This window comes from Fringilla coelebs (assembly GCF_963513975.1).
Source record: "Fringilla coelebs genome assembly, chromosome: 1".
Classification (NCBI taxonomy): Eukaryota; Metazoa; Chordata; class Aves; order Passeriformes; family Fringillidae; genus Fringilla; species Fringilla coelebs.
Genome location: NC_140028.1, coordinates 36,559,861 through 36,574,175, shown reverse-complemented (window position 1 = coordinate 36,574,175; position 14,315 = coordinate 36,559,861). Strand labels below are relative to the sequence as shown.

Genomic DNA, 14,315 nt, shown 5'->3' with positions numbered 1-14,315 from the left:
CCCCAGAAATGCCATCAGAAGAAGATAACCCTATCAGGGCCAAAATTTGCTAGTTTGATTTTGGGTTGAGTGTGTTTTGCATTTTGGTTTCGTTTGTTTGTTTTTAAATAAAATGATCATGTACCTGAGCTTAGAATGTAGCAGTAAATCAGGCCATGTTGTTCCCTAGACCCAACAATCTGACCGTAATAACAATGCTCTTCCAGAGAAAGACTTTTAGCAATTTGTGCTTCTTCTCCATAGCATGAAGATTCAAAAAGACTCTTGTTATAGTAGACCAAAAAGAGGACGGAGAATCAGAGCGCTTAAAACAGGAGAATGAGATGACAAGGTGATGAACATGCAAGCATCCCACCTGGTCTGCCTCATCTGAGAGCAGGGACACAATCCCAGTCTCCTACGCTCCGGGTTGGCACAGAGGGAATGGAAAGAGGAAAAGCTCAGTCTTGGAGGTTTGGGGTCAGTGGCCTTCCTGCAAGAGGGGAGGTCTTGGCATGCAAGCAGTGCAATTTGGGACCTTTGTCCCTCCTACACATTTATTAACAAAATATCCCTTTCCCCTTTCCACTGAAGCATGACTCTAATTCTCTTATGGTACAGATTTTTTTTTCTATATTATTATTTTATGGGACAGTATCCAGCCCTTCATGACTTAAGTGCCAGAAGAATTGAAATCTAGCTTCTGTTCATATCACATTATGTTTAACATGATTATGAAATTTAACAAAAGTGTTACAAGAATACTACAAAGTAGGATGTGGCACTTCCCTCTCAACACATAAATCAAATGCTACCAAGGTACTTCAAGATTTCAAGAAGCAGAGGAATGACACAGTTAATGTTTTTAAACTGTTCATACTGTTTTGCACCAGATGGTTTTAGTGAACTACATGGTTTTATTTTCCTTATTCCTACACTTTTGGGGAGCCTTTTTTTTCCCTTTTTTTTTCATTGGCCAATCCCATCTCAGTCTATAAATATAAACTAAGGTCTCTTTTGATCTTCTTGATGCTTGGTAACTTATTTATTGGTGTATGCTAGCTCTAATGTGAAGTAGTTTTACTTGTGCTCCTTAGAAGTCCATTAAATGCTTAAAAGTCATGCTACTCACCAGAATTGTCATCCAATACCTCCACTACTTCAAAAATATTCTCCATTGGTTAGAGATAAATCTGCATCAAAACATGACTCCAGATGCAACCAACTTCGTAGACTCAGCATATGTAAGATTAATATTAATGCTCTAACACAAAGGAAATGGATCAGACTCAATTTTATATTTGTGCTAATCAAATCAGATTATTGAAATGTGCCACTTTGGATGATCTTGGAGAATGGCAGATATTACAAGGATCCAAACCAGGCACAGAATGCACTGCTCCACCATCATCCCTTGGCACAGCTTTGTTTAAGAGTAGAGCATCAGTTCAGGTCATGAGCTACCAAGACCTATGGACATGAGCTTGTTTTGAACACGGGATTGGTTTTGATATTTAAAAACAGAGGATTATTGAACCTTTAATCTTTTGTTCAGCTGTTGTCTGCCCTTGTAACACTACTTGTGGAGATTCACAGATGATTAAAAGTTAGGTACCTACCTGCTACACTGTCTTTCCTCCCTTGGGCTATTTTCACCGTTTCTCTTGCCAGTGTCTATGCTCTACCAAATGAAGTGAAACCAAGAGCTGATGCTCTGAAGGCCTATACAGCTCCTGATTCAAACTTCCAATGACCATGACAAGAGTCTCCCTCTGATCCCTGGATCCAGACCTGGAAGATGTGTAGCTCCCTTAAAGCTCCCTCTTTTGAATAAAGTACTAAAAACACCATTTCTCCTCTGCAAATTTTTATCTTCTTATATTTTATTTGGAGGCATTGCCCAACAGAAGCCTGCTTTAGAAGCCTTTTTTGTTTTGTTATAGAGAGAAAGAAAGAAACTGCTTGCACATAAAATACATTTGCAGTTTAAATATACTGTCCCACTTTAATTTCAGAAAAGGGTCTTTCTTGGCAGTACCATACAGAAGTATTTGAAATGCATTAACACTTCGGCAGATGCTCAGAATCAAACAACTTAATAGGCATCAACTTTTTTTTAAATAATTGCAAAGCTTCGATTTAGCCTTTTGCATACCTTGCATAGTTAATTACCTAGGCTTTAATGTTTACATGCAATGAGAGTATCTACAGCTATAAACTACATAATTTATAATTGATGTAAATGGGTGTTATTATGTCAATTAGGCAGCTGTGTCCTCCACCTTCTCAGTAAACAGAAATGAGTGATAAACCGAGTTTGCCGGGAGAGCCCCTCTCCTCTTCCTAACAGATAAAAATAAATTACCTAGGTAGACCAGGTTGTCCAATTGTTCTCTGGTGAGGTGGATGTTATATGTGGGCCCTCTCTTTTGACCTGTTGACTGCAGCAAATGGTCAATCTCGTCACGCACCGCTGCAAGAGCTTCTGGGTGCCGCAGAAGATAATACATGGCCCAGAATGTAGCTGGAATCGTGTTTCCCACAGAGGCCCACAGGAAGGCAAAATGATGTGCTGGGAGAAAATAAGTGAAAAGGAAGATTAATAGCGTTTATTACACTGATTAGATTTGCAGTGTGCTAATTAAAAGATGTTAGGACACAGACCCAGCCAAGGATCAGTGAATGCTAATGAGGACCAATAGGCTTCTGAAGTCTAATTTTCTGCTTAATGAGAATAGTTTGAAATGTAATGTCGGGGGGGTGGGGGGAATAAGGGGAGGAAATGCAGCTCAGTTATAATCTTTCTCATTATCACCATTAAGTATCTTGTTTTACCACCTCAGCACAAAAAAAAAATCAATTATCATAGAGGGTTGTTTCAGAGTAAAACATTTTATCATTAGCCAATTAGAAAGAACATAAAAAAATTTCAAGGTCGCCATTTTGCCTTTTTATTTCAAAGGTCTATAGTAAATTATTTTATTTTAGACAAGCAATCATTCATAAGTTTCCTACCTGCTTTGTCATAATCTCCAAGCAGCTCATATTTCTCAAATATATCTTGTCTGGCTTGGACCACTTTTGACCCTCCCAGCCATTTTGTCATGTTCTGAAGTAAAAAATGATGTATAAGCTCCTTCCGAACCTTCTTGGTAGCTCCTAGCAACTCAATTGGTATGTTTGCAGCTAAATAGGGAAAGCTGGCATCAAACTTGATAAATTTGTCTCTGATTTCACTAATAACTTTGTGGCCATCTGCAGCAGGAACTCTTCCATATAGTGTTACAAAACTGGCTTCAAACATTACAGAGCAGCAGAATTTGTACATTTTTTCTGTTTCCCAATCTGTTGCTTGTGAGCATTTCCATTCAAATATATCCTGGAGATTTTTCATCATGTGGTCAGAAATGATATCCAAAGGCTTGCCTTGTAGATACTGGTAGATTCTGTGCAGGTTTTCCTTGAGTTCAGGGAATTTTCCTTTTGACAAGGCTGGGTAGTCAAAAGTTTTGGATGCCATTTTATTAGCGAATTCATGAAACTCAAGTTGCTTGCTATTTCGGATGACATAGACATATTGAAATGGGTCCATGATAAAGGTAATATATCTACCTGAATAGAAGAACAGAAAACAATTAGCAACACGTGCACTTTTATAAATCTGGTGACACTTCCAGAAGAAATAACTGAAAATAAGCCAAAGCCTGTGAAAAAAAAATCAGAAAAAACCCCAAAGCAAAGATATGTGAATAAATCTGCAAAGAAAAAAAAAGAGAAAAAATATGAAAGAAATATTATATAGATTTTCTGTGTCAGGCTGCAGATTCCACCAGTGTGCAATTTGCAGGCTCTTCTAAAATCCTTGTGAAGCCTTTTCCATGTAGAGTGATCTACTGTTTGTGCCAGCAGTTGTGTGTGATCTCTTCAAATGCGGTGCTCTGAAATAAATAATTTTTTACTCAGGTCTAATTCATGAAAATGCAGTGTGGAGTCATAGCAACATTTGGAAACAGTAGGTTTTCAATAGCAGAAAGCGAGAAACACACACATTTCACCTGCACAGAGGAAAGTGAATGACAGAGGCTGGAGTGGAAAACATGCCACCTAGGCAGCTTTTTCCAAGCAGATGACACAGGAACTCATAATCTGCCAGTGACAGCTTTAACTGCATGCTGCAAAACCCCAATATTTAAAGTTTTTCTCACATCTGGCTCTTTTTCCCTGAAGCTTTTCTAACTCTTTGTTAAGAATGTGCTTAGTATCCATAACATGACTACCTCAGTTTATCAATCTGAAGTCGCAGCCTGTGATGTAGCAGGCACCATGTTTAGCACGGGTTCCACTGTGGGGTACACACTGTCCCAGTGCCAAGATCCATCGTGTCAGAGTGCCCCACCAACCTCCTACCCTTCCCAGGGTCCTTAATGAGGTGATGCAGTGATACCTTCCGCTCCTTGCACAGAGGGATAGGATTGCATCAAGTTACAGGCTTTTTCAAATTGTCCCTGCCAGAGAAATCCTGCAATCTCGCCCCAAACTTCAAGACAACTGCTGAAAAAAAGCACTTGGAGGAACTACCATGAATCAAAATGCTAACAGTCCCAAAGCTCAATTAAATCTTAGCTCTTTATAGATGGTTCTAAATTTAGAGTTCCTGATTCTTACCTTGAATGAAGAGGTGCATTAGGGAAAAAGGGTACCAATTAAAATGTACACTTTCCTTATGAAATATCCCAGTCACAAACTCAGGGAAAGAGCAAAGCTTCTGGCACTTACAGTCTAATTCTGTCTCACTAAAGGGACAAATCTCCTTTGATTTTAATGGGAACACTACATGTTTAACTGCGGACCAAATTTGGCTCCGTGACAGATGTCCAGAGATAAAGTAGTCACTACCACTAAAAATGTCAAGTATCCATGGTTACCATATAGTGATATCTGAATTATCATAGTTATTTCATATTCTGATTTATATACACTCACAGTGCCCCATGGTATCTGGGTACACTCTGGACTTCCTCTACAATTACCAGCCGCCATAATTCCCCTCCCAGTTACATCCCAGTGAACTCCCAATCCCAGTGAACTAGTAAGGAAATGTAAAGGACATATCACGACAGAATTTGAACCCTTCTTCTTTTTTGTCAACAGCGTGTGAACATTTTTAAGATACTCATGGATTCTGTTTTACGGTAACATAATCAACCATAGCTGTAAATTTAATTTTAAAGAATATTGAGAAACCAGCATGAAAGAGAGATCCTGAATTCTCAGTCCCCTTTTTAGACCTTCTATGACTACAGAGGCTAACAGGAATTTTTACTCTTGACTTGACTTTAGTCTTGCAGGATCTTTGTTCAGAGTCCTAGAATTGCCCTCTCTTTCCAGCTTTCACCTACTTTCATGCTCTTTATTGAGGCTACCATCTTTGTGATCAAAGCTGGGAAAGAATGTCCATTGGAGCAATTTTTAATAAATAGATTTGGAGTGTTATTAACCCTAAAGATGAAAGCTGGCTTCTTAACTTTGCATTTACAGGGTAAACAATTTAAGTTAAGATTTTTAATTAATATTAATTTAAACCATCTGTCCACCATCTGCTTATTTCTGATGCAAAATATGAGTTTCTTTGTGATCTTTAATCAGACACTTAGCAAACGCACATCAATTCTTATCATTTTTAAGTAAGAAAATGATTTTCAGCAAATGAGTTTTCAGACAAACAATTTTAGTAATAATTTTAAATCAAAACTCACTCACCACTAGCACACACTTTGAAAAAAAAAGTCCCTGAGAAAAAGAATATTACAGATCCTGGTTTTATTATTCTCATCAGGTTCCTGGTAGCAAAAAGTAAGTATGTAACAAAATACAATTCATTTTGTAGAATCAATTCAGACTCCAGACCACATCACTGCAAGTCAACAACATATATAAACACATAAACCAAAATATTTGTTGTTGCTACATTTAGTAAGGGTCTAGATAATCAGAAAAGTGGAACCCTCCTATAACAAAGGCAGCTTGTTTATGTATGCCATCGAGAATCTAATTTTAGATCTCTTAATTAGAAAAGTACTAAAACCTAGGGCTAATTAATGGCAGTTAGAAAGTTGTGAGAGTGGGTATGGGAGCCTTTAACAATTACAGTCATCCTTGCACACAGATGCACTACATGGCTACACTGCTTACCCCAGTCTCATCCATACAGGAACAGATTGCTAATTACAAAATCGTGCCCCAACACCTCCTCTACACCCTGAACAGCAAACATCCAAAGTGGAACAAACTTTCTCACCTCAAGTTATGATTTTAAATTTTTAAAGTGTCAATATGGTCCTTAGTTTTGCTTTTAAAATCCTGTCCTTGTCTCCAGTGAGGTTTCTTCCCACTGATTGTCCCTGGTGGTGTTAGAGGCCAATAAAATAAAACCTTTCATAAAGCTTTCAGTTATTATTTGGTATTTCAAAATGCAGCTTCCCCCTCTACTCCCATGTCTTTCCAACGCAGCTAATGCCAAGACAATGTTTGGAAAGTACCTTTTCTGAAAGCAATCCAAAATCTTGATATTCATGAGTTTCCATCAGAGTACTAAAAAAGGTAATGCCAAATCAGCAAAAAATGAAGGCATGCTACTATCTCCACAAATCAGGTAGCCTTAAATATTGAAGCTATTCATATAGAAACCACTAGAGACTAAGCCTTTCCCCGTTAGTTTGTAAAAAAACCCTTTCAACACCAAAAACTAAGCAGACATGTACATATAGAAATGTCACACTCCAATTCACAATCACTCACCACAGTCACTGAGCTATTTTATTTAATACAGTAAAAACAAGTCAAAACAAGAGATGTATCCTTCTTTCTGCAAAAAGCCCTCTGATTTTTTATTTTTAATGGCTACGGAGTAATCATACTTCACTATCCAATTCTTTGGTCTGCATTACACCCATGCTGCAAATAGCCTGGTTATCTCCATTTAGTTTCTACAATCTCCTAGAAATAGAAGATTGATGTGGAAAATATGAAAATTGTCAACTTTGGTAAATCTGAGCACAGAAGCCAGTATGATAGTTAAGAAATTACTCTAATAATGCATTCTGGACCTTTGTAATGCTAATGATGAAAGACAAGCATTTCAGATGGCATCTAATGATGGATGTTATTTCAGTAATGCTTGGAGCAGGCTTCAGCCTGGTAAGGAGTTAATGTAAATTACCTTTTGCCTATGAGAGAAAAATGTGATATGCTACTGTAGGTGTATCATGCTTTAAAGAAAAGAATGACTTAGCAGCAGTATTCGAAAAGGCAAAATGTGCTTAGTAAAAATGTGCTTAGATTATTTTATTAAAGGTGAGTTAGAGTCAGAGAGAATGTTGCAGGGTTCATTATCACTCCTATGAACTTGAGAGGAAAAGGACACAAACTTTAATCCAGAGAAACAACGACACAACTGTTTCATGCTCTTTAAGTTCTTACCTAGCTGTCTGTCTATGCTGCTGACCCTTAGCAAGCAGAGGGGCTTGGTCAGTATGATCATCTCAGCGCCACAGACTCTCTCTCTCTTTCCCCTCCTTATTATTTTCTTTTCTGATCTTTTCTTTTTTTTTTTCCCCCCCAAGACTATCGCATTTACGTAATCGTCCTCTTATTAGGGAGATTCTGCTGAACTGCTGACAATGATGTACAGTGGTGCTGCGCTGGCATGACGTTTGGGGAAAACGATTCTGCTGCACCACCACACAAAACCAATTAGAGAACTATTTTCTGCGACAGGTCAGGAATTTACATTGTTTCTCATAGAAAGATGTGCTTTTTAATTTCTTTATTAAGATGACATCCATGTCCCTTGCAACTTTTAGGGATGACAATCATTTGCTCATCACATGGGAAAGTACAATCAGCAAAATCGCATTACTAGTACGGGGCAACGCCAGAAACTCCAAGCATCGTTCCGCATTTTCCAAATGAACTAGTTTGAGAACCAATAATTATAAAAATATATATTGATAGAATTTTTTGACAGGACCTTTAGACATCCACCAGGGGGGTAAAGTAATGATAGTCCACATACAGCTGGCTACGCTATGTTTGCCGAGCACAGAAACATCATCTTTGTCAAATCAGTAAGGCATACAGAAATCCTGTACGCCTTCCGATCAGGACACGAGAGGAGACACTAACTAGCCTTGGTTTCCTCCCTGACTTGAGGATGACAAACTGTTTCTCTTTAGTGAAGTCCTGATGGTCAGCAATTTTATACCAAAAAAGAGAACTTAAAGTGGTGTCTCTGTTATGATCAATTCACAAAATCAAACATTTCCCTGCACAAGACTGAAATTATATCCAGAACTAACTCCATTTCCCTCAGTCTTTATCAAGGGAGGCTTGGCTCAAAAGACTTGAACATAGGAGATTATCTGAGATGGAATTTGGTTTATCATGGAAATAGAAATTTCTGAATCTAAGTAATACTCATAGATTGTTTAAACACAAACTTCTAAACACAGTCTTGCATAAAATAATGAAGAGGCAAAAGAAATAAATATTTGATTAAACACTTTTAAGATTCTGAAGTATGACTGTATCCAGTTTTATGAATGTACTAGTATCTGAATTATAGCTATTAATTGGTATTTGTAAGAAGCCAAAACTGTATTATAGTGTGAATTCAAATTAACAATAAAAAAAGACTGTATTTCAACAAGAGTTGGTACTGTACTGTGCCAAACTCACTTTCAAGTTGCAAAAGATTTGATTATACCAGTTTTCAAGAAAAAAAAATGCCGAATGAAATGTTAAAAATAACATATTTAATACAATAAAAATTCTCTTCCAAAGGAACAAAAGGACAGATTTTTTAAAAGGAGGAAAATTTTTATTAATTAAAAGCACAGCTTGCAATTAAATTACTTTGCTTTTTTTTAAAAAAAAATTCATTCCAAAATATTGCTTCTGTGGAAATATAAAGCTACTTACCTACTACTCTACATAAAAAAGCAAACTTTTACTTTACACTGAACATTCTTGTTTCAAACTCCCTAAAACTACAGGAATAACTAAAAATTATATAGACTAAAGCTGATCATTTGAACAAGGATATCAGCATGTTAATGTGCAGAAGACTATTATAACCATCTATATTTATAAGAGCTTGCCTTTCTGAACACAAGAAAATACTGGATTTTATATTGACTTTAATAAAAAGTAGATCTCTGTAGACAGATGTAAATTTATATTTTTAACTTTCATTCAGGATTTTAGTTTTATTGTATGTTCTTCTTTCACAGCTAAGTGCCTATGTGAAATCACTCAAATGTTTGTATTCAATCTGGCTTAGTAATACAATTATAAATACAGGAAACAGCAAGGTTATATCATACTTTATGATATTGTTATTTTCAGCAAGGATGATCAGAGTAAGATGCTGGCAGCGGGAAGTTTCTGTGTTCCAGTCCCGATTGTATCACTGAGTCAATGTGTCATTCATTCCCTTGTGTTCCTGTCAACCAGTTGTAAAATGTGTGAGAACAAATTCTGCACTTTTTTTCTTAAGTGTTTTCTAAATTTAATCTGATATTTTTCTGTGCAGTGTCAAGATGATGTTAGTTCTCCTTTCCTTAGGAAAAAACCCACCAATACATAATTGAATGTGCTGGCAAAATCTATGTTCATACAGTACATACCTACAAAATCTGTCAAAATACATATATACTAAGAGATGTAAATAAATCCACACATTGATAGTGATATTTTATAGATAACTATTATGCTTACAATATATGTAAATTTGAGGGATTTTTACGGGCCTATGCTAGAGAAAAATGTTTTGGGTTAAGGAAGATTTAAAACTAAACATTTGGATTAGTATTTAACTTCACTGATGGAAAAAAATCAAGATACATACTAAAATATTTCTCACCAGCAATATGTACAGTGAAAATATCTCCAAATTTCTTTTGCTGATCCAGTAAGAATTTGTAAGCATCTTTTCTAAAAATCAGAGCTTTCCCAAGGTAAGGAATCCAGCCATTTATTAGTGGGGGCTCTCCAGTCTTTCTGTTAAAAGCAGAAAAAAAAAATAAACAGGAGTTAACTTTGGCATGAGAGCAACTCATCTTTATATCTATTTATATATTACATTTAGACCCACCATTTACATCTATAATTCCTGCAATGTATAATATGTTGTACAGAAAGTTCTTCAGATATGATGGCAGGTTAAATCTAATCACACCTCTGAGCACTGAAGGCTCCATGTGGTGATTAGGAAAAATAAGTGAAAGAAATTGAGACGCATTTAACTACAGGTCATCCAGTTATTACCATCAAGTTATGAACACAGAAAAATGACATTCAGTAGAAAAGCTCCCAGCAAAGAGTCATCTCATTTTCAATATTTGGTGTGTCAGAGGAAGATGTATTGGAAGGCAATTATGACAGATTTAGGTAAATAGGACGCCGACACACCACACAAAACAAGTATCCTTACAGATAACATTTTAGTAATTTCAGCTTACCAGAACAGAGAACAGCCATTCTAACTAAATATCTTTAAAATATAGGATAATAATACAGGCTGAACGTTAAATATCTTAGTCTCTTTATAGTCTAAGATAGAAATGTATCTGGACAGTTTAAGAAGAATGTCCAGGTATTGATGTTTGCATCCCAGTTTAAAAAAGCAGCCATGGTGTGTTAGTTATCTTTACAGAATAGTATAAAACACCTTTTAGGAATCTACTAAATTACACTTTTCTTTAAAAGAAAGAAAGGTTCCCACACTGTCCTACTCCTGACTGCAAGTAAATATCTTTCCTTCATGCTGGTCTTTAGTTGCTTGAATCTGATTTACAACAAAGAAACATAAAGCTTGCTTGTTCTGGAAGGGATTAAAACAAATATTCACAAACAACTATGCTGCTACATCCCATCTGTGAAGGTGACTTATACTACATGCAGAACAACTCATTCTGATTAAACACAAGATATTTACTAGCTTGGATCTAATCAAAGATCAAGGGATCACAAGCTTTACTACTATCATACACAGCATGGATTTTTATGTAGCTGGATTAACCCTATCATAGTCACATTCCCCTTGAACTGCTGTAACACAAATTAAAAAAAAAACAGCAAAAAACTATGGTATGCTTTTTGGTATTTACTTTTAATTTTACTTTCATAATTAAAACTTTTTGGGCAGGAAAATACAAGCTAGAGATTTGCTCACTTACTTTTAAAAAGTTATTATCAATTTAATTTACAGATAAACAGATGTGGCTAAACCGAGCTGCATATTTTGATCTCTGTTTAGCTGTTTAACTCTACTAACTTCAAATTTAAGTTTCCAAGAACATCCTTTGTCCTCTGGGAAACCAGTACATCTTCTTGTCTGACAGTTTCACAGCCAATAGTTTGCTTTGCCTTTTTCATTTGCTTAAGTTTTGTAACTTTGGCATTTTGTTTGGTTGTTTTGTAGTGTATTTTTACAATATAGAGGAGATATGTGAAGCTCTTCTTTCTTCAATAGTGCCCAGAAACCACTACATTAATAATCCTCTTGTGGTCAAATAACAACATTATTTACTCAAATGGTCCAGAAAACTTTGTAATGTTTAATTTTGTATTAAGTGAAAAAAAGCAAAGAACTAATCTGAGATTACATGAGAGGGATCACTAGCCCTGGAAGCATAACAGCCAACTTGATACCCTCAATTATCCCTTCCAAGCCCATAAAGAATCTGGACCATTTACCCATTTTTTCCCCCCCAGACTATTGAGTGTCCACCTTTCACTTCCCTAGCTGGAGACTATGTCCTGTATGTAGCATCCTGACAAATATTTAGATAGGCTTTTTGTCATCTTCTAATTGAACGCATCTAATTTCACCCTCCATGTTCTGTCATTCGGTCACAAGCTGTATTCTTCACGAGCTCTCCGCCGGGTAAAAAGAAGGCAGCTCAGAAATCCAGGGGAAAATTAACTTAATGCTCCAAGTCTTCAGGATCACATCAGGGAGACATTTTGCTATTGCAAAGACGTGAGGGTCATCGTTCACTTCAGACATGTTTAGCTCAGCAGCAATAAGCTTAACACTGTTAAACACTGTGTCAAGGCTTCGTGGCTTTCAGAGAAAAATATAACACCAGTTCAACTTACGACCCACAGCAGACTGATAACAGAAATGTGTCTTCATTTCTAGCTTTCTGTCTCTTTGGGAGATGGAGGTCATCTCCACGACTTATCAGTGTCTGCTAACGCACGGCACAGAAAAGAGCGACCGCTCGTATTTCAGCGCCTCCCCAAATCCAGTGCCTTTCTCCACAAACTTTCAAGCAGAGCAGAGTAGCCAACCCCATTTCCTGAGGGACTCTTACCTGCATCCCGGGTATCTCCAGAAGTCTTCATCAACTTTGGATGCAAAATGGAACCATTAACAAAACCCACAGAAACTTTTACTGCTTAATTAATTTGCTCATGAACTTTAACTCTGGGCTCACGCTTTAAAGAAGTTATAAAATTTGGTAATTAGGGAAAATATTACAAGCATTAGAGTTATATTTTACTCATGACAAATATTTTGTTGTACCAAATGCAAAATATAGCTAAGAAATATAAAAAAGCACTATGAAGTGTTTTGATGGAAATTTAGGACTGCAACTTTTTTTAATTTAAGCATTCAGAATGTCTTACAGATTACATTTTATTCAGGTCTAGTCTAACTGCTTAAATTCTAATGCATTTAACAAACCTCACAATATTCCCAGGTCTTTTCACTCCACATATTGGGCTGGTTTTGCTTATGTAGAGGAATATCTTTACTTGTCTGAGAAGCCTCTGTGAAGTCAGTAAGACTTAACGAACAAATTTCTCACATATGTGAGTGAATTTTACAAATAAAGCATCAGCAACATGTCCAATGCAATCTATAAGTAGACGGATCAGTTACAAAGTGGAGGGAGAGCAACACAGTTGTATCATCCATCATTGTTAAATGGATAATTTCAAATGGCATTATGCAAAAATCAGCTGGCTACAAATACAGCCCATAAATAGAACGAACAGATTTTGATAACTGTAATTTTTCCTTGCTTTCACAGAGAAAAGATACTTTCTTGTTAGCAAGTAATAGAGTTGCAATCTCTACTATACCAAAAAAGCAAAGTTTTGGAGTTTGCTTACAGTTTCCTTATGGGAATATTTTTCAGCCTACCTAAAACACAGAAGGCAGTGACTCAGGTGTGATTATTTAGCTACTGAGGTAGGGCAATACTAAAAAATGTGAATGCTGTATCTATGTCTCACTTATGCCAAGCAGCAGTGATGGAATAACGCAGGAGAAATATGAGCTTCAACATAAGTATTTTGGAAAATGTTCAATTAAAAAAAAATTAAATTCAACGTCTCTAAACATTATGCTTTCATGTAGTGGAAGGGAATTATTTTGGAAATCCCAGTAAAGTCATTTGTAAGGTCTCTGAACATGACTTTTTTTCTTTTTTTTTTTTTTAGTTATAAAGAAAATACCCTAAAGATTTACAAGCAAACAGACTTTGCCAACGTGATCTCTCACAAAATATTATTGCTTTATAAAAGCACACAAGACTATTCTTTTCTTGGTTACACCATTTCAACATCACTGCAGCGTGAGGCATTGAACCCGTGTAAATGAGAGGAGAATCTTTCTCATCTCACTGGTTATTTGTATTCCAAAGGAGCAGATGCCTTTCAAATTATGCAAAAACCCACAGCGCATCTTGTACTATAGCAGATGAACAGGTTAATTTTTCTTTTTGCACATAATAAATCATAAGTGCTTTAACACCCATAGTCGCATTTCATGAACATAAACCTTCTGTTTAATAATGTCTGTTTACAACTAGAATCAGACATACAGTAATCTTTTGCCTGGGATAAACATTAATCCAGATCTGTCTAGAAAAATTATACAATTCATTACCATAAGTAATCTCTATTGTGCCCCATGCTTAACCTTCATCTTTTTTTCCTGTCCTATAATCTTGCAAATCCACTGGTGGTGTATGATTGGCATCTGGTGTTAAGGCAGCCTTGACTGCACACAGCGCAGCTGAAGAAGCCCGACAGGAACGCGTCACTCTGCAGGGTAACGCCGGTTCAGCTGACCGCTTTTCACTACAACTTCCACCAAAGGCGGAAAAAAACCCACCAGCCGAGGAGAAAAAGGTCCAGCAGTATCTTTTGCCACAGAGGGGTCATTTTCGCTTTCCACACCATCATTACCATTCACAAAAGTTAAAGTTAGCGCTCTGAATTTTCCATAGTATCTTTGGACAAACCATCATAATACCATG

At 36.5% G+C, this 14,315-nt stretch overlaps 1 protein-coding gene across 1 annotated transcript in view; it reads right to left on the bottom strand.

Annotated features, from left to right (window-relative positions):
* Window positions 1-14,315, bottom strand: part of CYP7B1 (cytochrome P450 family 7 subfamily B member 1) — a 124,945-nt gene that overhangs the window by 11,908 nt on the left and 98,722 nt on the right. The window contains exons 2-4 of the mRNA XM_084216356.1: window positions 9,902-10,038; window positions 2,995-3,591; window positions 2,345-2,551 (exon numbers count right to left, since the gene is read on the bottom strand). Of these exons, the coding sequence (XP_084072482.1) occupies window positions 2,345-2,551; window positions 2,995-3,591; window positions 9,902-10,038 (941 nt within the window). The remainder of the gene's footprint in view (window positions 1-2,344; window positions 2,552-2,994; window positions 3,592-9,901; window positions 10,039-14,315) is intronic.